The 25,508-nt window shown below is 43.6% G+C and overlaps 1 protein-coding gene and 1 pseudogene across 3 annotated transcripts in view; one reads left to right on the top strand and one right to left on the bottom strand.

Annotated features, from left to right (window-relative positions):
- The window catches only part of SCUBE3 (signal peptide, CUB domain and EGF like domain containing 3), a 248,586-nt gene that overhangs the window by 14,763 nt on the left and 208,315 nt on the right, over positions 1-25,508 (top strand). The window contains exon 1 of one of the 3 annotated variants that reach the window (XM_088461161.1): positions 13,954-14,273. The exons of the other annotated variants lie outside the window; for them this stretch is intronic. Within the exon in view, the coding sequence (XP_088317287.1) occupies positions 14,249-14,273 (25 nt within the window). The 5' untranslated portion in view covers positions 13,954-14,248. Of the gene's footprint in view, positions 1-13,953; positions 14,274-25,508 lie in introns of those variants that run through there. 3 annotated transcript variants of the gene reach the window in all.
- Positions 17,250-17,368, bottom strand: LOC148454240 (5S ribosomal RNA; annotated as a pseudogene).

Raw genomic sequence — 25,508 nt, 5'->3', positions numbered from 1 at the left:
TGTGCAGCGGTATTCTATCTCTGTTGTCTATCCTATTCTCCCCATTGACAGTGTATTGCATGGTAATGAGACCTGCCTAGTGTTTAGGCTCCGGTCTCTGTCCTGGCGGTGGCCATTTTTGAAGAGCTATTTGGGGGTATCTATAGTGATCCCCAATGTCAGTGCATCTTTTGGGGGGTGTCAGGCTGATTTCGACAAATCTGACAGGACTTTTCGCCAGGTCCGAATTCGCCGGGGCCCGTTTTCGCCGATTTCTAATTGAATACGGGGATAAGTGGGCGACAAGCGTGATACTTTGACGCATGGAAACCCAGCGATGTCGGTGAAAAGTCCGGCTTGCGAAAAGTGCTGGACTTTTCGCACCTAATTGAATATGCCCCAAAGACTTAAAACACCTCGTATAACATACTTGCCAACCTTTCAATGATCTCTCTGGGATATCACAGTGAAATTCATCTTCGCAGCCTAATATGGAAATTTTCTGCATTGTACAGTGAGGAACTAGGCGACAAGTGACGCAATTTACTACAACTCGTATTATCAAGTCCTTCAATTTTCCCCGTCTTTGGCCGGTATCCTATTAGACGCGGGAAATTACCGCGGCTAATTACCTCGCCCGGGGCTATTCAATTAGCCCCAATGCCAGCACGTATCGGGAATAAGAAGACCTTTTTCCTGCGATCGCAGCAGTGAAAATACATAGGTCTGCAACTTTTCGCAGATCCTATGTGTTTTTGTGGGAAAAACAAAGTTTTCAGGAGGTAAAAAACATGGTTTAATTGGACATCACAAAAACATTTTTAGCAAAAAACACCACGTACATTGGCAAAAAAAACCTGTTTCTAGCATCCGTAAATTTTCTCTGCTACTAGGATACTGGCCTCTGTGTCTTCTCTTTTGGTAGTGTGGGAGAACTACTGTAATATACTCCCCTAAAAATTAAGCAAAAAATAAATCCCAGTTTCCCATGTTTCTGAAGCAATGATATGCAATGATCATTGATATGCAATGATATGCTAGGTGTATATGTAGGTGTATATTAAATATTAAAAGTATTTAACCCTTTTTCACATTTTGTTTTCTTACATCATGGAATTTAAATGGATTTATTCAGGAATTCCTACCACTGACCAATGTAATTACAATTTATGAAAGGTTAATTTTGATGGACCTGTGTCTGTTTATCAACCCAAATAACGATGTAACTGATCAACACTAAATACTCTGTAAGATCACATAAAAAAAAAATTGACATTACCTAATAAATTACAAATAAAAGACATTAATTGATTATTTTAGTATTAAATAAACCAAGTTGTATAATTTATCAATTAAAATATAATTGACATACTTAAATTTCCTTAAAAATAAATAAACGAACTCTTAAGGCAAGTCCAAGAAAATGGTTACTCAAAAAGAACCAATCAGGGGAGGAATAAAACAAAATTTCAAAGACTTTTAATATTATTATAACAGTATAAATTCCATTATAAAAAAAAAGGAGAGGTTATAGCACAACTGTAAATCCGTCCATATTATAACAAGCAGTACTTCAAAAATGAGGACAGTAATTAGGAAGGCCACAAAGAGGCCTAATGCAATCCTATTGGGGTTACATTATGTTACGGCACAGATGGGAGAAACTGTCCAGTGACCAATCTGAGTATTTCGCAAATAATAAGATTCTTTATTTCTCCCAATATGACTCAAATCACTTTAGATTATGTAATGATTCACATTAGTCCCTACCCCCACATGAGTTTACAGCCTATATTGCCTAAAGCTGGCTATCCACTATACAATTTTCTGTCAAATATCTGTCCAATCTGGCTGGTTGGAATGAAAATCTGATAATGTATGGGAGCAAATGACAATCGTCCATTTGCTCACAAACACTGGAAAATAGCCAAAAATGGTTGTTCAGACAAATTGGTTAAAACACACAAATGTAACCAATTTGAACAATTTGTTTTGTCCTTTTTTCAGTGTTTAAAACCATATGATCGACTGTCATTTGCTCCCATACATTACCAGGTTTTCATTGCAACCAGCCAGATTGGACAGATATCTGAGAGAAAACAGCAGATGCTCGTTTTTTGCTAAAATGCATTGAAACCAATGGAAACAGCAAAAACGCATACTTTGCGATATCTCCTCTTGTAGCAAACACAGACAGCTCAAAATTTCACACAATGTGTTGAAGACCAAGGCCCACAAAAGTGATGTGAAATGGTATTTCTCCTATGTTGCGTTTAAGAGAAAACAGCAAATGCTCGTTTTTTGCAAAAATGCATTGGAACCAAGGGAAACAGCAAAAAAGCATACTTTGCGATATCTCCTCTTGTAGCAAACACAGACAGCTCAAAATTTCATACAATATGTTGAAGGCCAAGACCCACAAAAGTGATGTAAAATGGTATTTCTCCCATGTTGCGTTTAAGAGAAAACAGCAAATGCTCATTTTTTGCAAAAATGCATTGGAACCAAGGGAAACAGCAAAAAAGCATACTTTGCGATATCTCCTCTTGTAGCAAAAACAGACAGCTCAAAATTTCACACAATGTGTTGAAGGGAAAATTGTATAGTGGATGGCCAGCTTAACACACACATTAGGATCCATGTTTATCAGAACCCAAATAATTTACCAGGAAGTTTTTTTCCTTTGGGAAGAAACGCACGCAAACATGGGTAGAGTATACAAACTCCACACATAATGAGCAGCTGTTGGAATCAAACTCATGCTTTGTATTGTTGTACATTTGTGGTTTATGTGAGGGTGGCAAAAAGAAAACACACATGAAATCTCATTTATTGTTTGGCAGAACCAAGTGGAGGTACAATTTATGGTCTTAAGAGACTAACATTTATATATTAAAGAGTACAATCTTAAAAGCCACCGATCTTTGTGCCAAACAATTTAGAAAGAACAAAAATGAAAAGAAAGACAATATGGTTCTCAAAAGTGGTATGAACATTGCAAAAGCAAAGAAGATTGCTTTTAGTATAGCAGGGGGAATCCCTGAAATAGTAGTGATCTCCCAGACTCCCTGGAGAATCTAGAAATCTCTCTCTTGTCGGGCCAGGTGGGAGCAACACACTGATGATGTTTTGGTTCTTCTAATTCATTATCGTGTATTAGTTTTGGCTTTAACAAAACTACCCTCAAGTGTTTTGCTTCAGATTTGGTTTTGGAAACAGTTTTGTCCCATCATGGCATGGACTCCATAAGCTCTGGCGTCACAAGGGGGGTGCAGGAGGGGCGGGCCGCACCCGGGTGTCACCAGCCGAGGGGTGACACCAAAGTGCTTTCTCTCCCGCAGTGACAGGAGCCAGGTGCTGCATTACGTGCAGCACTCGGCTCCTAGCACAGTGAGGGAGCCGGCACTTCACAAAGGCTGGTGCCCGAGGCCAGCCAGCACTTCCTGCACCCCCGGTGTGAAAAAAAAACGGGTGTTCGGGCTGCACCGGGTGAAAAGACAGGTAGGGACGCCACTGTCCACAAGGTGTACTGTGGTATTGGACATCAAGACATTGTCAGTAGATCCTTTAAGTCCAGCAAGTTGTGAAGTTGGGCCTCCATGATTCAGACTTATTTTTTTCTGCACATCCCACAGATGCTTAATTGGATTGTGATCTGGGGAATTTGGAGGCCAAGTCAACATCTTGAAATCTTAGTCATGTTCCTCAACAATTTTTGCAGTGTGGCAGAGTGCATTATACTGCTGAATGAGACCACTGCCATCAGGGAATCCATGGTCAGGAAACTCCCCAGACCTTAATCCCATTGAAAACTTGTGGTAAATCCTCAAGAGGTGGGTGGACAAACAAAAACCCACAACTTCTGACAAACTCCAAGCATTGATTATGCAAGAATGGGTGGCCATCAGTCAGTATGTGGCCCAAAAGTTGATTGACAGCATGTCAGAGTGAAATGCAGCAGTTTCGAAAGAGAATTGTCTACACTGCAAATATTGACTCTCTGCATAAACTTATTGTAATTGTCAATAAATGCCTTTCACACTTATGAAATGCTTGTAATTTTACTTCGGTATACCATAGTAACATCTGACAAAAAAGTCTAAAAACACTGACGCAGCAAACTTTGTGAAAACCAATACTTGTGTCATTCTCAAAACTTTTGGCCATTGTACAGTTGCCATGAAGGGTTGCCTGCAACAAAGTTTAGGTAGGTGGTACATGTCAAAGTAACATCACATGAATGCCAGGACCCAAAGTTTCCCAGCAGACAATTGGCTACAGCATTACACTACCTCCGCCGACTTGCCTTCTTCCCATAGTGCAGGGATAGCAAACCTGTGGCTCCTTTGTTTGTAAAATGCGGCTCCCCCCCCCCACTGGAACTGGGATCACTGGTCCCTGAAGGGATCAGAAACTAAAGAAGCCTCTCATCGCTTCAGAGGCCAGCATTCCCAGTGATGCATTGCGCGGGTGACATCATGATGTCACCCGCGACGTGAGGAGCCTGTCCTGCCCGCCTGCTGGATCTAGTTAGATCCAGTCAGAGCGAGTCAACGGCAGCCAGAGTCAGCGTGGTCAGGTAAGTACTGGGCTGGGGGCACTAGTTTAGGGAGCACAAATACAGGGGGCACTGCTTAAGGGGCACTACTTTAGAGGACACAAATACAGGAGGCACTACTTTAGGAGGCACAGATACAGGGGGCACTGCTTAAGGGGCACAAATGCAGGAGGCACTGCTAAAGGGGCCCTACTTTAGGCGGCACAATTACAGGGGGCACTGCTTAAGGGGCACTACTTTAGGGGCACAAATGCAGTGGCACTGCTTAAGGGGCACTACTTTAGGTGGCATAAATACAAGGCACTGCATAAGGGGCACAAATACAGGGGGCACTGCATAAGGGGCACAAGTACTGAGGACACTGCCTAAGGGGCACAAATACTGGGGGCATTGCATAATGGGCACAGCTACAGGGGGCATTGCATAAGGGCCACAACTACTGGAGGCATTGCTTAATGGGCACAGATACAGGGGGCATTGCATAAGGGCCACAACTACTGGGGGCATTGCTTAATGAGCACAACTACAGGGGGAATTGCAGAAGGGGCACAACTACTGAGGGCATTGCATAATGGGCACCGCTACAGGGGGCATTGCAGAAGAGACACAACTACTGGGGACATTGCATAATGGGCACCACTACAGGGGGCATTGCATAAGGGCCACAACTACTGGGGGCATTGCTTAATGGGCACAACTACATGAGGTATTACAGAAGGGGCACAACTACTGGGGCATTGCTTAATGGGCACAACTGGAGGCATTACAGAAGGGGCACAACTACTGGGACATTGCTTAATGGGCACAGCTACAGGGGGCCTTGCATAAGGGCCACAACTACTGGGGGCATTGCTTAATGGGCACAACTACAGGGGGACACTGCATATGGGGCACAACTACAGCGGGCGCAGCATAATGGGCACTGACTTTCTCAATGTATTTTATGTGGTTCTGGATTTCAATATGTATTTTATATGGATGTGTATTTTAAATGTATTTTATGTGGATGTGGCTTGTTTCTGTGTATTTTATGTGAACGTGGCTTTTTCAATGTTTTCTATATCTCTGGCGTTTTCTTTCACTTCAACAGTGAAAAAATGATATAGGTAAGTTTATGTAAATTGTGTATTTTCAATGTGTTGGGCTCGCCGCAGGCGCAGGAGGTCATGCTCCTGTGAATGTCATACCTAAGACGTGCGCACAAAATGGGGTGTGGCCTTGTGACAGCTAGGCCATCCCCCATTTTTGCACATGCATGTATGGCGCGTGCATGTGATCGGCTCCTCAACTTGACCACAGATATTTTTTGGCTCTTTGCCTCTGACTGGTTGGTCACCCATGCCATAGTGCATCCTGATGCCATATCCCCAAGTAAATGATGCACACGCACCCGCCCATCCACATGATGTATAAGGCTCCATGGTCCAGTTCCAATGCTCACGTGCCCATTTTAAGTGGACAAGGGTGAGAAGGGGCACTGTTACCAGTCTGCAGCTACACAGTCCCATACGCAGCAAGTTGAAATACACTTTGTGTTCTCATACCTTTTTTTTATCATAGCCAGCAATAACTTTTTCAGCAATTTGTGCTACAGTAGCTCTTCTGTGGGATTGGACTAAAGGCGACTATCCACTAGGCGACCTGAAAGACTGAACGTCTAGCGTTCAGACCTTCAAGTCGCCGAGATGTGGTTCCCGCACTGAACGGCGTTCACTGAACGTCATTCAGTGAAGGAGCCTGACCTCCTATTTCTGAACATGCCGAACCTGACTAGCATTGTCAGGTTGATGGGCGTGTTCAGTAGATAGTCGGGGACGGCAAGGACTCAGGGTGCACCCGCATTGCTGGTCCTTGCTGGCTATTCATTACCCGACTCTGTGAACAATGCGACCAAAACCTCCTGGTTTTGGTCGAATTGTTCACAAAGTCGGGTAATGGATAAGCCCCTTAAGAAGGCTAACCTTTACTCATCACGCACATGACCTTTCATTTTTCCTGCTTCCAACACATCAACTGTCTGTTCACTTGCTAACTAATATATCCCACCCCTTCACAGGTGCAGCTGTAATTAGACAATTAGACAATCAATGTTATTCACTTCACCTCTCTATGGCTGATCGGTATATTGAAAAATAAAGGATACCCAACGAAATACTGATAGGACAGTAACATCATAAGTACACAGGGATTTTCACCCTAAGTGTTGATTTCCTGTATAACTTCCCTTGTAATGCAAATATTTGACCTCTGTTTATTGTTTTGAATTCAGCATTAAATTTCCTTTCATTTAATATATGAATCATTGCACTGCGTGAAGTGTAACAGTTTTTATAAGCATTTGAAGTTGAAAAACATTCAAATTTCAAAAAGTGTCCGCAATTTTGGCCACCACTGTGTATGTATGTATATATATATATATATATATATATATAGATATAGAGAGAGAGAGAGAGAGAGAGAGAGAGAGAGAGAGAGAGAGAGAGAGAGAGAGAGAGAGAGAGAGAGAGATATTAGATAGGAACATTAGAGACCCGAACTTTGGGGTTCCAAGTCGAACTGAGTCCCAGCTTGGATCACTTTGAGTCCCAACTAAAAAACGGATCTTGTATGTTTTGTATTGCATTTAAGTCCCACCCTTGTGATTTCAGGAGTTGTGAGGTGGTCACAATTCACTGGAAATGAATGTTATTGATGTTAATAAGACTATAGGAACAAAAACAGGTCCAATTTATATGACTTTAGCTGTTTTATACATTTTTAAAGAAATCCGAAGCCAGACAAAAACACTTGAGGGTGGTTTTGCCAAAACCAAAACACAATCATGATTTAAAACCAAAACACATGGGTCTGCTTGCGTGTATGCATGTGTGTATGTGTAACTGTTTTGATGCTCAATTACTGCTGCATGTAAGTCAATTTTATGAAACGAGCAGTGCATGCTGTCACGGCTACCGACACTTGAAACTCCTGGGAGGAGGCAGGCCTACTAGGCACAATAAACTGGGGTGGCTTTAGGAATGACCTTTTCATGAAATCTCGATAGCACGGAATAAAAGTGAATAGAATTTATTCACAGGAGAAATATAATAGCAATGTCTCACATAAAGTCTCAACAACACTGAGGTTCACATAAGCAATTAATGAGTATAGGAGAAAACCCCCCCATATAGTCTTTAACACAAAAAGTTAATATGGTAGGGAACCCGAGTCCAGTATGAGGCTAACACCTCAGGATGGTATAGAGGAGCTTCACCTGGGTGGAACCCTGTAGTGATGGAGATCCGGAGCAGAGTGAGCCCTGTGATGCGATGAAAGACGGAGCAGGGTTGAGCCCTGTGATGCTGTGAGGTTGAAGCAGGGTTGAGCCCTGTGATGCGATGAGGTCGGAGCAGGGTTGAGCCCTGTGATGCGATGAGGTCGGAGCAGGGTTGAGCCCTGTGAAGCGGTGAGGTCAGAGCAGGGTTGAGCCCTGTGATGCGGTGAGATCGGAGCAGGGTTGAGCCCTGTGATGTGATGAGGTTGAAGCAGGGTTGAGCCCTGTAAAGCGGTGTGATTCCGGAACAGGGTTGAGCCCTGCGGTGTAACTAGAATCTGGAGCGGGGTTGAGCCCCGGGATGCAATGAAGGTTGAAGCAGGGTTGAGCCCTGTGAAGCGGTGTGGTTCCGGAACAGGGTTGAGCCCTGCGGTGTGACTAGAATCCGGAACGGGGTTGAGCCCCGCGATGCGGTGATGATAACTGTAACGGTGCAGTTGACAACTGTAACGAAGATGGATTCGATGTCCACAGGAGTGAGAGGCAACAGGTAAAGTAAATAGTGCAGCAAAAGGTGAAACCACAGCAGTGGAGCAGAAAGCAATACTTAGGCAATGGCTATGCTGAGCTCTGTAGTGCGGCTGGTAACTGGCATCAGAAGTTAAGCTGGAACATGAGCGGAGATATAGCAAAGTCCACAGCAACCCACAGGCACAGCAGGGAGCTGGCAGGAGTCCAAGAAAGACCTGAAAGTAACATTGCACATACACTGAGACACAGTTAGTAACAGGCTTTATACTAGAGGTCTGTGATCCATAGGAAGTTCAGAACATGTGACCCAAATGGAATCAGGTTTGAAATAATGAGCAATCTAGGAATCCCACAACCTGACAACACCTTGGAAACAGATGATCACTCTAACTCTCTATTCCCTGTATATGAAGAACGCCAGTAAGCTGGATAGCTCCTCCAACGACCACAAAGGAACTTTGGAAAAAGTAATCTATCTTTATGTACTGAAATAGTCGCAGTCCTGACACATGCCCACTTAAGTGCCATGTTGCTTTCACACTCTACCTAAAATAATTTTGGAGAAGTAGTATGCAAAAAAGAGGCAAACAAAGAAATCAGGTAGAGGAAAAAATATCATAGGCAGTAGACCATGCTGGAGAAAATATTTGCCGGGAAGCTTATTTACTGTAACAAGGATTATGGCAAATTAAAAAAAATAGATATATTCCAATTTAGTTAATTTTTTACATTTTTGTGGAACTTCAACCTCAACTACTGTGCATACTGTACGTTAACTGGCTTGCCAAGCATAGCAAGAGCTGTAGGCTGGACTGTATAAATGATCACCCACTGGAAACCCTTCAGGCTTGTAGGGGGAAGGGAGGGGAATTTTATGCACTGTTACCTTGTATATTTTTTGGTATCATATATCTTTTTGTTTTTGTCAATTATTAAATGTGGCCAGGTGTTTTCTATATAGAGGGGCTGCAGTACCATGTCCCATAAGAAGAATTCATGTTTGTGCATAATAAAAGTGCACTTAGGGGACCATCGTGTATCACATAGTGCTCCTCAGGATGAGAAGCCAAGGGTGCATTGGGCCAGCAGGCCAAAACAAAACCCAGTACCTTGAATGAGGGGAGATGTATTGTTACAGCTTCCTGCTTCGACTCTTATCAAGGCGAACCAGGAAACAATAATAGTAATACCAAGATGTATTCACATATCAGCCTCCACAAAGAAGGGGAGAGAACATTTTCCCCTCTGGTGATCCCTGCAGTAAGTCCTGTAGATCATTAACCTAATGCTGATGCACTGCATTTTGCCTCCTGATCGTCCCCAATGTGTATGCATGAGATCTCTGAAAAACATACTTGCCGACAATCAGTTCCCTCCTTCTGGGAGGGAGCTGATTGTCGGCTAACAACGGGGGGCATGTCCGGCCATGACATCACATTTGGGGGTGGAGCTGGGGCGGAGCCGTGTGATCGCGTCATCGTGGACCCGCCCCCTCTTCACAATGCCGTTATTGTCGGCTTTGTGAAGCAGGGGGCGGGGCCACGATTACGCGATTCAGTGCAAATCGCATCACCGGGCCCCCCCCGCTGCGGGGTTTTTGATATTAAGTCTGCGGGGGGTAGGGAGGGATGCCGGCTTCCGGGAGGCTTGCCTGCCTTTCCGGGGGGCCGGGAGCGGCACCCAAAAGTTGGGAGGGCTCCCGGCCAAATCGGGAGGGTAGGCAAGCCTGCTGAAAAAGCTTGAAATCTTGTTCAAAAAGGATGGCACATGTGCGAGAATACCCAATGCTGCTATTCCCTGTCAGGTACCACTGGACTCCCTACACATATGGCTGCTAATCCTGCCCATATGTGAAAAAACTATAAGCTACAGAGGTGTGCTAATAATCTTTTAGCAATAGATGCCTGATATCTGTCACTGTACAATAGCAGCATTGTTACATGTTTGCAGGTATCCTAGAGAAATGTGATTTTCATTGAAAGTAAATGATTTAATACAGGTGGATGTCCGATATAAGTGGCAAATTGTGCTGGATGTAGCATGTACTTCAGCTATCTACTAATAAAGCATCTCCCCCAGAGCCACACATACGTACAGATTCCCCCGGCAATATGTTATTAAAAAATTGCAGTGATAATTGATTTTTTTTATCTCAGCAATTAAGATAGGCCAGAAAATGCGTTTAAAGATGTCTATTACACCATTAACTGAATTATTCGATGGTGAGTGACAGCTCGCCCCCAAGACCATCGCGACTATCTTTTTGGCCGCTCGCATAAGCTGTGGGTGGTCACCCACAGTTATGCGAGCGGCCAGGAGGCCGCTCCATTTTAAGCTGGGCCGGCCCTGATTCAGAGCGAGCGCTCTGGTCTGAGCGTCTGGCTCTGAATCAGGCCCTCAGTACTAAAGGTGCGTACACACTAGATATTTTGCAGGATTTGCCTGATTTCAACGCATCGGAACAACAAATCATGTAAAATATGTCCACATCATGATGTGTGTACCCACATCGCATCTTCAGATCTTGCCTACAGCAGGCAAGATCTGCCAATATCGTATAGGATCCAGTGGCATATCGTTCAGTGTCTATGCCTGAACTATATGTCGTTCGGATCCGTATATGATGCCGACGTCACTTGTGTTAAAAAAAATTAATACAAAGTGGAAAAAAAACAAAATGACTTGCCCCCCCCCCAAAGAACAACCAGCCCCTGGCTTTTGAGACCCAGTACCGGTTGCGCTAATTATAGGCAACAATTGGCGTAGGGGTCCCCTGTACAGAGCACAACCAGCACCAGGCTATTCAGAACCAACCCTGGTTGGCAAATTACAGGGTGATGTTATTGTGGCTGATGAGTCATACACAGTCAATAACACAACGTTATTGTAAGAGACAGCTTGTAGCTTTTAACCATTTAACTACATTAAACAGTCATTGTTTCAAGTGTCTCAAACGTTAGCAGACAATGTAGCAATACAATGGTAAAGGCTATACGGATGGTAGGTTTCGAGAGGAATTAGTAACAAACACATAAGTGGTGTATACCAATATGTTGTAAATTGGTTATAGCATACCTAGAATACTGTGTTCAATTCTGGAGGCTTATATCCAGAAGCACATAAGTAAAATATAAAATTTACAAAGAAATACTATTAAATTGGTGCATGGTCTTACAAGGAAGTTGCATTGCTACATAACAGTACCCCAAATTCAAATTATGCCACACAGCGCAATCTAATTCACATAACACCGCATGTAGCACCTGATTCACATTATACCACATAGTAGTGTCCCTTATTCGCATTACAACACACAGTAGTGCCCCTTATACACATAATGCCCACAGTAATAGTGCCCCTTATATGCATAAGCAGCAGTTGTGACCCTTATACACAGTGTCCACAGTAGTGTCCCTAATAAACATAATGCCCACAGTAGTAGCGCCCTGTACACATAATGCAACACAGCACTGTACTTACCTGAGGCCCCATTCCTGTGCCCACTGCTGTCCAACAGCTCCTCACACTCGGCAATATGGGAGAGACATCATGATGTCTCCCCCTACCCACACTTCAGGAGCCGGAAGGCGGAGCTCAGGGACAGAAAAAAATAGTGTGTGGGCATGGCCCACACTAAACAGTACCCCAAATTGAAAATATGCCACACAGTGGCGCAATCTTATTCACATTACATCGCACGTAGCGCCTGATTCACATTATACCACATAGTAGTGTCCCTTATTCACATTACAACACACAGTAGTGTCCCTTACACACATAATGCCACACAGCAGTAGTACCTCTTATACACAATGCCACAGTAGTAGTGCCCTTTATACACATAATGCCACACAGTAGTGCCCCTTATACACAATGTCCACAGTAGAGTCCCTTATGCACATAATGCCCACAGTAGTAGTGCCCCTTATGCATAATGACCACAGTAGTAGTGCCCCTTAAACATAATGCAACACAGCACTTTACTCACCCGAACCACCTGCTCCTGTGCCCGCCACTGTCCAACAGCTCCTCGCGCTCTGCAATATGGGAAAGACATCATGACGTCTCTCACTACACGCACTGCAGGCGTTTGAAGGCGGAGCTCAGGAGTGAGCTTTAAACCTGCAGCTGCAGGGAAGGAGCCACCCGCTGTTAACAAAATCTGGTCACCTGGCAAATGGAGAAGGAGGCTGTTAGGGTTAATTGTGTTATTAAAAAATCTAATTAGTCTAAATAAAAATCTCAGCATCTGTTTTAACTGCTAGATGATAACAGCTCTATATATACCTGCTGCAGAATAGTAAGAAGCGTTGCCCACCTCACAAAATACAATAAACAAAAAAGTACAAATTCTGTGCTGGAGTACAGAGATCAATTGAAAAATATTTGGGTGGCCAAACTGGATCCTCAGGGACCCATACCAGTTCATTTTCCAGACTACCTCTGGATCTTTTAACCCTATCAAATAACAGACTGAAAATATGATACAGTTTTTGTTTCAGGGTTAATTGTAAACAAAAAAGTACAAATTCTGCACTGGAGTATCAACTGAAAAATGTATTAATCATATAAAAATTAAATATACTGATTAAATAAAACATACATAAATACAATACACAATCAACAGAAATAACTGTTTTAAAAGACCAAATTCATATGGATACATTCATAAGTAAAAAGAATGATACCGCGCTCCACTGAAAGGATATGTTTTAGGGATGTGTAGAGTCTTTTCCATGTTGCTTCACCTTTACATAACCCTTGTTTAAGCCTTTAAAGATTCTTCAAGGTTGTTCTTACCACCATACCATGAAAAAACAGAAATAAGTTTTATAGTATATGTTCAAAACACAGCCAAAATTTCAAATAGGAAGATAAGATCCAGAATCCAATAGCATAGAAATAGATGATCGTGTCTAATGTTCAGCTGAAATCACACCAGGTGTGTATAGCAGTAGATAATCTGGACAAAAATACGGTGCTCACATCAAAGCTTACATATATTAGATAGAACCAGACATGTAGCAGTTTCTTTAACCCTTGTGTTTTCAATATAGTTGATAGAACACCTCGTGCTCAGGTGTGCTAGAATCCCATCAAGGTTTCTTTAACATTTTCTCTCTTCAGCCATCTTGAACTCTGTCTAATATTTTATAATATCTTATAACATAATTTAATTGTTATATAATATAATACTGGAGAATAAATAAGTAAATAACTTTGTATGAAAACCAGTTCACATATATAATACGTTTGCTTGTAAAACCTCTCTTATGTTATGCTAATTATTATATTGCACTATTTTATTATTTTTTATTATTGAGATACAGTATATGTTTGTGTGTATATATATATATATATATATATATATATATATATATTGTATATTATTTTTGATTCTATATATTAGGTTATGTTTACATAATTTGTATTCTGTATATCTTATATATTTTATATGTATTTGTATGACTATGTGTACATTGTTAACATGTGAAATAGCTGTGGCAAGGAAAGGTTAATACAAACACATGATAATTCTTAACCAATTAATAACCATTAATAGGATTAGAAACTCGACTATTTATTCCGATCAGGTATGAGGAGGAGCAATTAACTTGAAATAGGTCACAGGAGTGACCGAAGCGCGTTGTTGCTCCCAGCTACAAGCACTCCTGTATCTTTCTTGTGGCTTTGGATGATCCGGACCAAGCGATACAGGTGCTTATAGTGACTCAGCGCCTCTGGTGACAAGTCGGGATATGGCAGCGGCGGTACACTGCATAATTACCCGCCTGAAAATAGATGCCCTAACTATAAGGACACCATCAAGCACAGAGACAGGTGATGAGACCTGTGAGGAGGACACTCCTATCCGCCGATAGAGACCCTTTAGAGAATACCTGGGACTCTCGGCGCTTGTGCTCTGGATGTTCCATTCAGCCCATATTGGAGGTAATCAATCGGCTAAAAAGCCTAAACAGAAGTACTGCTATTATAAGTGCGTACCATCTCTTTTAGAACTATAAACAATTCTAAAATCTTCCAGTGACAGATTATCACGGAGAGTGCTTTGTAAAAGCTACATGCTGCTATGTATCTTTTTTAGTGTTTCTGATACAAATGTTGTCTTCTAACTGACACACTTATGAATGTATCCATATGAATTTGGTCTTTTAAAATATTTATTTCTGTTGATTGTGTATTGTATTTAAATATGTTTTATTTAATCACTATATTTAATTTTTATATGATTAATACATTTTTCAATTGATCTCTGTACTCCAGCACAGAATTTGTACTTTTTTGTTTATTGTATTTTGTGAGGTGGGCAACACTTCTTACTATTCTGCAGCAGGTATATATAGAGCTGTTATCAGCTAGCAGTTAAAACAGATGCTGAGATTTTTATTTAGACTAATTAGATTTTTTTACTAACACAATTAACCCTAACAGCCTCCTTCTTTATTTGCTGGGCGACCAGATTTTGTTAACAGTGGGTGGCTCCTTCCCTGCAGCTGCAGGCTTAAGCTCACTCCTGAGCTCCGCCTTCCGGCTACTGCAGTGTGTATAGGGAGAGACGTCATGATGTCTTTCCCATATTGCAGAGCACGAGGAGCTGAGACAGATTATCATGGAGAGTGCTTTGTAAAAGCTACATGCTGCTATGCATCTTTTTTTAGTGTTTTTTTATACAAATGTTGTCTTCTGAGACAGTTATGAATGTATCCATATGAATTTGGTCTTTTAAAACATTTATTTCTGTTGATTGTGTATTGTATTTATGTATGTTTTATTTATTCACTATATTTTAATTTTTATATGCTTAATACATTTTTCAATTGATACTCCAGTGCAGAATTTTGTACTTTTTTGTTTACAATTAACCCTGAAACAAAAACTGTATCATATTTTCAGTCTGTTATTTGATAGGGTTAAAAGATCCAGAGGTAGTCTGGAAAATGAACTCGTATGGGTCCCTGAGGATCCAGTTTGGCCACCCCTTGTCTAGAGTATTTGATTTAAATCTCTAAGGAGTCTATATACTATTTAGGAAAGATTTTCTATTGCCATTATGATCCTTCTTAGGCTTCCCTATGCTTTGCAGTGTTTTGCTACTAAAAGTATTGCCCTTTTTAAATTTTTTTATTAAACAAGCCACTGTTAGTAAATAAACCCCAAACACTGGGGAACCATCCTTTTGCCTACTTGGCGGCGTACAATAATCCTACCAGATCAACCAAAGATTTAACATTTTAATCAATTGGTTCATAAGATCTTCTTCCAGCTAGGGTCAGTGCAAGGTTCCTAGGCACCCTAGGCAAACTTTCAGCCTATCACCCCATCCAGTCACTGTGTCCAGGCTCCTCTATGCCGCCTCTCCCCCCTTCCCTTTACCTATTTTCCAGCTTTATTGTGCAGCTTCTCCCCCATCTTTTTACCAGTATCTTCTGTGCTGCACTTGGGACTTGTTACACATATATATATATATATATATATATATATATATATATATATATACTAAACAACAGGCTAGCACTCCACAATAACCCAAACTACTGGCCCCGGTGCCATCAGATGAGGGGAGATCCCCCAATAATAGAGTTCAAAAAATAGCAGCACTCACGGGTCTTGCAATGGAGAATGAGACAACAGACTTGTTGTATAGTTTGACGTTTCAGTCAATTAAGACTTTTATCAAGAACAAAGGACATACAATGCAAAACATACCTTTATACTGCACAATCTCCATGTGGGTCTGCTGATACAGCCTCCATCTGTCCCAGGCATGCTGATGTCACTACCCAGGAACCCGTCGGCCACTGTGTGCGTGATGACATCATGCATCAATAGCACAACGACAGTGTCCCAGTGCCAGACATTCAGAACCTTATGTCAATGTGCCTAATGGCAATACAAATAACTTAAGTATAATACATATGACGTACTTATGGGGAATACACCTCACCAGTGAAATAACAGTACACTTAATATGTCAAATAACACCCTTGTGTACTTATGGAGAGAACCAGAGACGAACAAAGATAGGAATAAAACATGAAAGAATATACAGAAATTGATCTAATACAAAAGGATAAAATAGAAAAATGGGAGGAGCTCTGCATATAAAGAAATAATAGGAACAAAACATACGCACATGACAATATGTAAATATACACGTGTAAAAATATGAAGAAATATACAGAACTCTCCCCACGGGGCTCAGACACTGAGAGTCAAAATAATAAACAGATATGTTCTCCGTGCTATGAAAATCATTGTCAGATGGTGCACTAGGTCAGGGGGTTTACACTATCCAATGTAAATATAATGTAAATGTGGTCGAGCATCCCCACTAGCTGAATAAATGGACTATATGGTAGAGTACGGTAATTTAAAAGAGAACTAGAATAAATGGATACAATGTGCTCCCTGAGAAGAGGGCGGACAGAGGTGTGATGAAAAGCAATCAAATGTATATCTACATTCGACAATCTGTTCACAAAGCCAAATGGTCATGTTCCCAGTCAGGGGCATTTTAAGAGAGGAGGGGGCCCGTGTGCACTTCTCGTGCGGGGCCCCCTCCTCTCTCCCTGGTGGCTGGCATCCGACTGACACGGTTGGCCAGCCACCAGAGCATTAGTAGACTCCGGGCACTAGAGTGTGCCCGGAGTCTACTGTGCATGCGCAGAACGCAATGGCCGCGGCTGACATTTTTCAGGTGTTCTGAGCAGCAGTGACACCCGATGCGGGACCTCGGACAGGTAAGTTTAAAAAAAATATGGGTGCAGTGTGTGCAGTGCGGGGCCCCCCTGGACCCGGGGGCCCGTGTGCCCCGCACACACTGCACCCATTATAGATACGCCACTGTTCCCAGTGGTGGTACCAGTGGGTGGATTTGATAGGACAATACGCTCGGCACTGTTATTTGACTAACAACACCTGGTCTTCTAAGGTGGTTACCCATCCTAGTACTAACCAAGCCAGATACTGTTTGGCTTCCAAGATCGGATGAGATCGGGCACTTCCAGTACTGTATGATTGTAAGTATTTAAATTATGGCTCAAAAGTGTCCACCATGAAAATCCTGCACCACCTATACACCACATCTGGATGTGTAACAAGAAAGAGCTGCGTCCCATGTCCAGTGGGAATCTGAAAGTTAATAATGGTGTGGATATATTGACAACGTCAACTATGAAAAAAATATACCAGACTAGAGCATGATGATCTGGTGTAGGAGGCACTTCCCACTCGATGTTATAATGTGAGTGATGATCAAACTATAGTTGGCATCAAGGAAGGAAGGGGGAAAAGTGGAAGCAAATATCGGTGAAGAAACAACAATGCATACATATCTATAAGAGTAGTCAATAAGATAGAAAAGGGCAATAAGGTAAACAGAGACAGTAAATGTAAAGAATCAGAAACGATACATGCATACTCATCATATCATGTGAATGGCATGAATGTATCAAAACAAAGGGAAAGCACAGGTCAAGGAAAAAAGTGGAAGACCCAACCAATGAAGGGTCGAAGAACTGCTGTTAACAAGAAATTGTCCAGTCACAAAAAGCAAGAGAATGATAAACTCTTGTTAAGACCATAGGGGGCCACAGAGTTCATTCTGTGAATTCAGCCTGCTTCTAGGAGTAGTTGATTTTCTCTACCGCCACCCCTTTTCGATAAAGGTATATGGTTGACGATTTTGTAGGACAGTGTTGCCAATGGATGTCTCAAGTCTCTGAAATGACGGGCAACTGGTTGGTTGCTCTCTTCCCTTCTAACGCTTGTCAGATGGCTATTCTGTATTGGGCCATTCTTATCCGCATGCTGCCCGAAGTCTTACCGATGTAGGCTAGGCCACATGGGCACCTGATGATGTAAATAATGTATTTGCTCGTACATGTTAGAACATGCCTGATTGAAATCCGTTTTCCTGAATGAGGGTGTACAACATCTGGTCCAACTTAAAGGTATCTACAAGTAGTAAACCCAGTACACTTGTAGCAACCTGGTTTTTTACTTAAAAAGTGGGAGCCAGAGTCTGACTTGTAAGCAGAAATGTCATTGTGTACCAGTCAATTTTTGAGGTTTTTTCCTCTTCTGTAGCCCAACATTACTTTAGAATTCTTTAATGGTTTGAGGTTCGGATCAGTATTGATGATAGGCCATAGTTTTTTAGTTGTAAAATGTATGTGGTTGCACGCTGTATTGTAATGGTTGATAAATAACATAGCTTGATCATTTTTGTTGGTGGCAGGTGGATGCTAGATGGTCCACTCTCGGGGTCCAGGATAAGGCTTTCAGTTTAGCAGCTTTTAGTTCCTTCAAGTTATAACTTCTGTTTAGGAATTTAAGCATCATTTTGTTGATGTCGGCTTCTGCCGTCTCTGCGTCCTTGGTGATTCTCTTCACCCGAAGAAACTGCGAATAGGGAAGACTCTTCCTGAGGGATGCCCGATGCCTTCCTGAGGGATGCCTTAGGGCATGGAGTAGCGTGTTACAATCAGTTGGTTTATTATAAATGGATGTGGCAAAGGAGGTGCCTGTCCATTTGATATTAACTTTCAAAGAATGGCAGTAAATTTTATATGCTCGTGCATAGTGTTGATTTTAGTCATGTCATTGACGAACTACGATTCAGTCCCTGTCCATAGAACAAATATGTCATCTATATATCTGGTAAAAAATATTGAATTCCGGTTGAATTAATTGTTGTCAAAAAACAGCTCCTTTTCGACAAAAAACATTTATGCATTCGCATAAGCTGGTGCAACATCAGAGACCCATTGCGCATCGTCTTTGTTGTAGGAAAAACAGGCTATCAAAAAGAAAATAGTTCCTAGTCAAGGTTTTTTCCAAAAACTGGATAAAAAATTGTATATGTGGACCTTTATAATCTTCCAGAGAATTGAGAAAATGTTCCATGTGTTCTAACCCCTGTGAGTGTGGCATACTGCACATTAATAAGTTCTGAGGCAGAGGCAAATGATTGATATGTTTAAAAAAGTATTGGTGTCTTTGAGAAATGTGGCTTGTTTTGAGATCAATGGCTGTACAAAGTAGTCAAGATACTTGGAGATAGTATGTATGTATGTATATATGTGTGTGTATATATATATATATATATATATATATATATATATATATACGGGTAAAATAAGTATTGAATTATGGCATCTAAAGAGTTGAATTTTGGTCTCATCTGACCAGACTATATTCTCCCAGTATTTCACAGGCTTGTCCAAATGTTGTGCAGCAAACTTTAAACGAGCTTCAACATGCTTTTTCTTCAGCAATGGAATCTTGCATGGTGAGCTTGCATACAGGCCATGGTGGTTGAGTTCATTACTTATTGTTATCTTTGAAACAATTGAACCTGCTAATTCCAGGTCTTTCTGAAGCTCTCCGGTCCTTGGCTCTTGGACAACTCTTCTGATAATTATTTTCACTCCTCTGTCAGAAATCTTGCGAGGAGCACCTGGTCGTGGCCGGTTTATAGTGAAATTTTGTTCTTTCCACTTCCAGATTATGGCCCCAAAAGTGCTCACTGGAACATTCTGAAGTTTAGAAATCCTTCTGTAACCAATGCCATCAGTATGTTTTGCAACAATAAGATTGCGAAGGTCTTGAGAGAGCTCTTTGCTTTTACCCATCATAATTAATACATCCCCTTAACAAGCTCCAACAAAACATTACTACAGCTACCGCATCCCCCCCCACACACACATAACTTAACTTTACACCACCCACAAATAACTTCACTATACCTAAATACAATATATACTCCATAATGGTACTACACCCCTTCCCCAGATAATATTACTACAATACCCACCTCACCAGATTATATTAATACAAAGATACTATTACTATGCACCACAACCCCCTGATAATACTAAAAACAAAACTACCCACAGATACTTACCTCTGCTTGAAGGAGGATCTGTAGTCTCCTCACAGGGCCTGATTCAGCAGTGTTTGGGAATCTGCACAGGCGCCAGACCCATTCTGCGCATGTGCAGGATGGGTCTGCGAATCCGCTTGCGAACTGGCAGCAGACTATCAGTGATTGACAGTCTGCTGCTGTTTGGGGGAGGGGGCGGCGACAGCCTCCATTACCCGAAACGAAGGCGTATCGCTGCCACTGGGGGGGAGGGAAGAGGCCAGGATCTCCGTCGGGTGACTGATATTTCCTGGCCTCTTCCTCTAAACTGTGGCAGCAAGATGGTACGCAGATTAACTGATGCTGCATTGAACAACGCAGCTCGGTTAAGTAATGCACAGGGGGCATGATGCCTCCTGTGCATTACCATATCTGCAAAGGATCGCAATTGCAAAGCTGCCTGATTTCAGCTTTGCAATTACGATCCTTACAGAATCAGGCCCATAGTCCACAGCTGCAGGGGAGCATAGGGACACATACAGACATTCACAGGACCTGAGGAGAAGGGGCGGGGTCTCGGTAAGAGGGGCAGAGCCTCTGTAGGGGCGGAAGAAGGGACTTATAGACATCGCACATTGGTGACCAGGGGAGGGAGCAGCCACTATGCATAGAGGGAAGGGGCCAGGAGTCTCGTACTGCTGCTGTTGGCTGCACTGCACCTGACATGTCAGACTAGTGACATGTCTGCAGTCACGACTGCGGGTCATGCAAACCATGGCCGCTGCCAGCATGGAGTAAGATAAGGATGTTTCTATCAGAGACATCCTTATTACTGTACTGGTAGCCTCAGTGCCGCCAAGGGCTGTAGAGAGCGCCGCAGGGCCCAGGTAAAGAGAGGGCATGGCTTAATCATGGGAGGCATGGCCACACCCTCAGCCCGACACAAAGCCAGGGAGATGGCGCAATCAGTGTGATCGCTCCCCCCCTCAGGCATAGGAGATTGCTGTGGATGCTGCTTAGCAGCCGCAAGCAATCTCCCACTGCATCCCAGCACATGCTGTGTGCTGGGCTGCTGCGAGGGAAAGAGGAGGGGGGGTGGCGCTGGACCCGGACCCCCGTCGGGCCCCCCTGGAAGCCCGGGCCCGGGTAAATTGTACACGCTCCCACCCCTCTCGGCGCCGCTGAAGCTGCCCCCGCAGGTACCTGCGCCCTAGGAAGCTGGCTAACGCTGCCTAATGGTAGTGCCGGTCCTGCTTCTAGCCTTCAGAAGTACACTGGAGGTGCCTCATGACCCAACCAGGCCTTTTTCATTGCTAGAGAGCAACTGTAAGTAACCCATTACTCCTTCCATGAAAAAAGGCCTTTTTTTATACCTCTGAAATGTACATTTCATTTTCGATTTTTGCTAACCTAAACTTTTTTTTTTTACATACCTCTAACAGTTGTACCATTTCAGGTTATTCATTGGACTTGAATTGCTTAAATTTTATACTGGAAAATGGATGTTCTAAAACTTTTTATGGATATACAATATAGCTTATTCTATAAAACTGAAGTTTGCTAACAGTTATGTGAGTACACTAGTGCACGCATGCATGCTGGACATGCATGGCACGCGCCAGCGTAAAGACACAATTGTTACCACACTCATTATGCCCCGTTCAGCACCTGGCCACACACCACCAGCCAGTTAGGTGACACGTGCACCAACCCGGCGCAGCCGTATCTGGATGAGGGACAGGGCACACTGTTTGAGAATTTTTGGAACAGCCCCTCCCAATCCAGCTACATCCTCCTCTCAAAGACATATTGACCCCACATAGTGCGCCATTATTATGTTACACAGTGCCTCGTTATTATGTCAAACAGTGCACCATTATTATGCCACACTGCCTCATTATTATGCCACATAGTGCCCCATTTTTATGCCATAGTGCCTTATTTTTATGCTACAATGCACCATTATAATACCACACTGCCCCATTTTTATGCCACACAGTGCCCCACTATTATGCCACAATGCCTCATTATTATGCCACATAGAGCCTAATTATTATGCAAAAGTGACTTATTTTAATGCCACAGTGCATTATTTTAATGTCACGGTGCACCATTATTATGCCATACAGTGCCCTATTTTTATGCCACTCTGTGCCCAATTTTTATGCCCCACAGTGCCCTTATCACACAGTGCCCCATTATTATTCCAAAGTGCCCAACTTAATGCCACACAGAACCCCATTATTATGCCATATAGTGCCTCATTATTATGTCACAGTGCCCCATTATCCTGCCTCACAGCGATCCATTTTTATGCCAGTTCCTTATTATTATGCCACAGTTTCCCATTTTTATGCCTGCCACAGTGCCCCATTTGTATGCCATACCGTACCCCATGTTTATGCCATACAGTGCGCCATTTTTATTCTGCACAGAGCCCCATTATTATGCCACACAGAGCCCCATACTGCAGCAGATTCAAGCAGCAATTGTGCGGGCAGGGGCTGCACAGCTGTGAGGAAATGAGATGTGTGGTAATGTATTTGCAGTGTCTACAGTGATTAATTAACTTTTTAGCCATTTTGTTCCTGTATCTGTCTGGTGGTGTAAATGTTCCCATGTGTGTGTTCATTCACATGACTTGAACTTTTGCAGTGATCAAGCTGAGCAAAAAAAATTGTGGGTCCCAGGGTCCCCTCACTTTCGAAAATTGGGGTCCTACTCCACTGTTTTTGGGTCCCATTACATATTTTGGGGAAGTGAGGGCAAGAGGTGGGGGCAGTTAGCAGTTGTGATAGAGGGGGTTAAGGGCAAGCAGCAGTTGGGGTAGAGCTGGAGGTAAAAGCAGGGAGAAGATGCAGTAGAGGTGGGAGTAGATGGAGAGTTAGGGCGGGCAGAGCTGGGTTAGGGAGGGGTAAGTGCAGATAGTTACGACAGTGCTGGGGCAAGGAGGGGCTAGGGGAAAGTAGTACTAATGATAGGGAGGGGGTAAGGGTAGATAGCTGCTGGGGCAGTACTGGTGGCAAGGAGGAGGTTAGGGACAGGCAGTACTGGATGTAGGGTGGGGGCAAGGGCAGACAGCTGGGGCAGTACTGGGGGCAAAGAGTAGGTTAGAGACAGGCAGTGCTGGGTGTAGGGGGGCAAGAGTAGATAGCTGGGGCAGTAGTGGGAGCAAGGAGGTTAGGGACAGACAGTGCTTGGTGTTGGGGCAATTGTTAGCTGGGGCAGTATTGGGGGCAAGGAGGTTAGGGACAGGCAGTGCTGAGTGTAGGAAGAAGGGCAAGGGTAGATAGCTGGGGTACCTACCGACGCCTCCCCCGCCCGCGGCCGACATGCCCACAGACACCTTCCCCGCCTGGGTCGGACATCCCCACTGAGGCACAGTAAATGGAGAGTGGCTGCAGATGAACACAGGGGGCACAGGAAGAGTGGCTGAGTCTGTCTGGGACTCTGAAAGAGAGAGGAGCAAGCGGCAGCTGGCAGAACATAAAAACCCTGCTATAATCATACAGGGCTATGCAGAGCATGGTGTGCTGTAGTTCCTAGTCACAGGGAAGCAGTGGCAGGAAACCTATGTCTCTCTGACTGTAGGGGAACTACACATCCCAGCCTGGGAGGTGTAATAGTGCGGCAGCTGGGGCAACACACACCGCTACCTCCCCTTCACAGGGACAGCACCAACTACTCCATACACTACATTAGCCAGAGACCATGCGTACCAGCATCAGTCCGTCTATCGGGCAGGGAGAGTGGGCAGGAGATCCTGGGGGATCACCTGCTGCTGAAGGTGGACACAGAAGGAGGAGGTGCTGCAAGCACAGGGGGATTCTGGGAGTTGCAGTGAGGAGAATCTGACGGCGGCAATTGGTTGAGAAGACGCCACCGGCGGTGATTGGATGTTGTGGCGCTGCACACAGACTTATATAGCGGAAACACCTGTGTAGAAGTATTTGTGCTCCTGTATGGACTTATACATCGGAAACTCCTGTGTGGAACTACTTGTGCTCCGGTGTGGATTCAGTGGTAGTCTCTCCTGTGTGGACCAATCTGCTATCACTGCTGTGTGGAATCTATGATAGTTTCACCTATGTGGGACTGTGGGCCTGATTCAGAGCCGCTCGTAAGAGGCCGCTCATTCGCACCGAGCGATGTTTGCCCAACTGCGCATGCGTACGGGTCGTAATACGCATGCGCGAACCAGTCAGTGCGGCCGAAAATCGTTTGTTTGCTAAATAGCGAATGCCTGCTATTTTGAGTGACAGAATGAGGCATATGTGGGTGGTAACAGGGGAAGGTGCTTGAAAACGGGGAGTGGAGATCCGAACGCAGGCGTGCTTAAAGGTCAAAACGGGCGTTTTAAGGGTATGCATAATTAATACAGGAGCGTCATTGACCACGTCACTGGGTTATTTTATAGCCAGAACTGCTCGCAAAATTGTGGTAGCAAAAACCAACCACAAGAATAGCGAGCAGTTCATACCCTGGTCGATGTACTCGATTAATCTAATAAATAGCGGACATGACATAGGATGCGAGCGGTCAGGGGGCGTATTTTTCCAAAAAACGACCGCAAGTTTTGTTGGCTCGTTCAGACATAGAGGCGTGAACAGACCACAAAGAGTGAATGGTTCATTTGAATAGCCACCCCTATTTTCTGAACGAGCGAGCGCAAATAGCGTCCGGCTCTGAATCAGGCCCTGTGTGTCTTTAGCTCCTGCGTGGAATTGTTGTGGAACTTTACCCTCTACAGGGGCTGGCTCAATCTGGACTGCTACCTGCATATTGTATTTTCGCTGCAGTTACCTCTTGTCCCTGTGTATGATCGATTTCTGTGTGCGATGCAAAATAAGTAATTACTTCAAATTCATCTGCTCAGTGTCTGTGTGATTAAGAGAACCCTGTATCCTCACAACAGCCTCTCCCTTAAGTGAAGTAGCACTTTAGGGTCTTGGTAGCTGGAAGGCGGAGCTCCAACACTCTGCTGCCAGTACTCCGCATAGGGGAACAGATACTGCTGGGCACCTGTTCTCGGAAGGTGTAAGATATTGTGGGAGCACCGGGGCTATCACCGTTCCCCCTTTTTTCCATTCATCCGACACTGTCAGCCAGGATTGTTGAAGAACGATCTGGCAGGCTGAGGTAGTAGGTGCAGTCATCAGTCCCAACTTCTGATAGCCGCACTGCATCCCCTATAGGATGGCGCCCTTGTTCGCCCACTCCGTTCGGACGGCCCTCGAGCTGGCCTTGATGAGGGGGCACAGATATGCTTGTGACCTATCAAAGAGTGGGAGAGACACTTT

The sequence above is a fragment of the Taudactylus pleione genome, unplaced genomic scaffold, assembly GCF_031769625.1.
Source record: "Taudactylus pleione unplaced genomic scaffold, aTauple2 ptg001021l, whole genome shotgun sequence".
Taxonomy (NCBI): domain Eukaryota; kingdom Metazoa; phylum Chordata; class Amphibia; order Anura; family Myobatrachidae; genus Taudactylus; species Taudactylus pleione.
The sequence above is the reverse complement of the archived record's forward strand: the minus strand, read 5'-3'. Positions and strand labels throughout refer to the sequence as shown.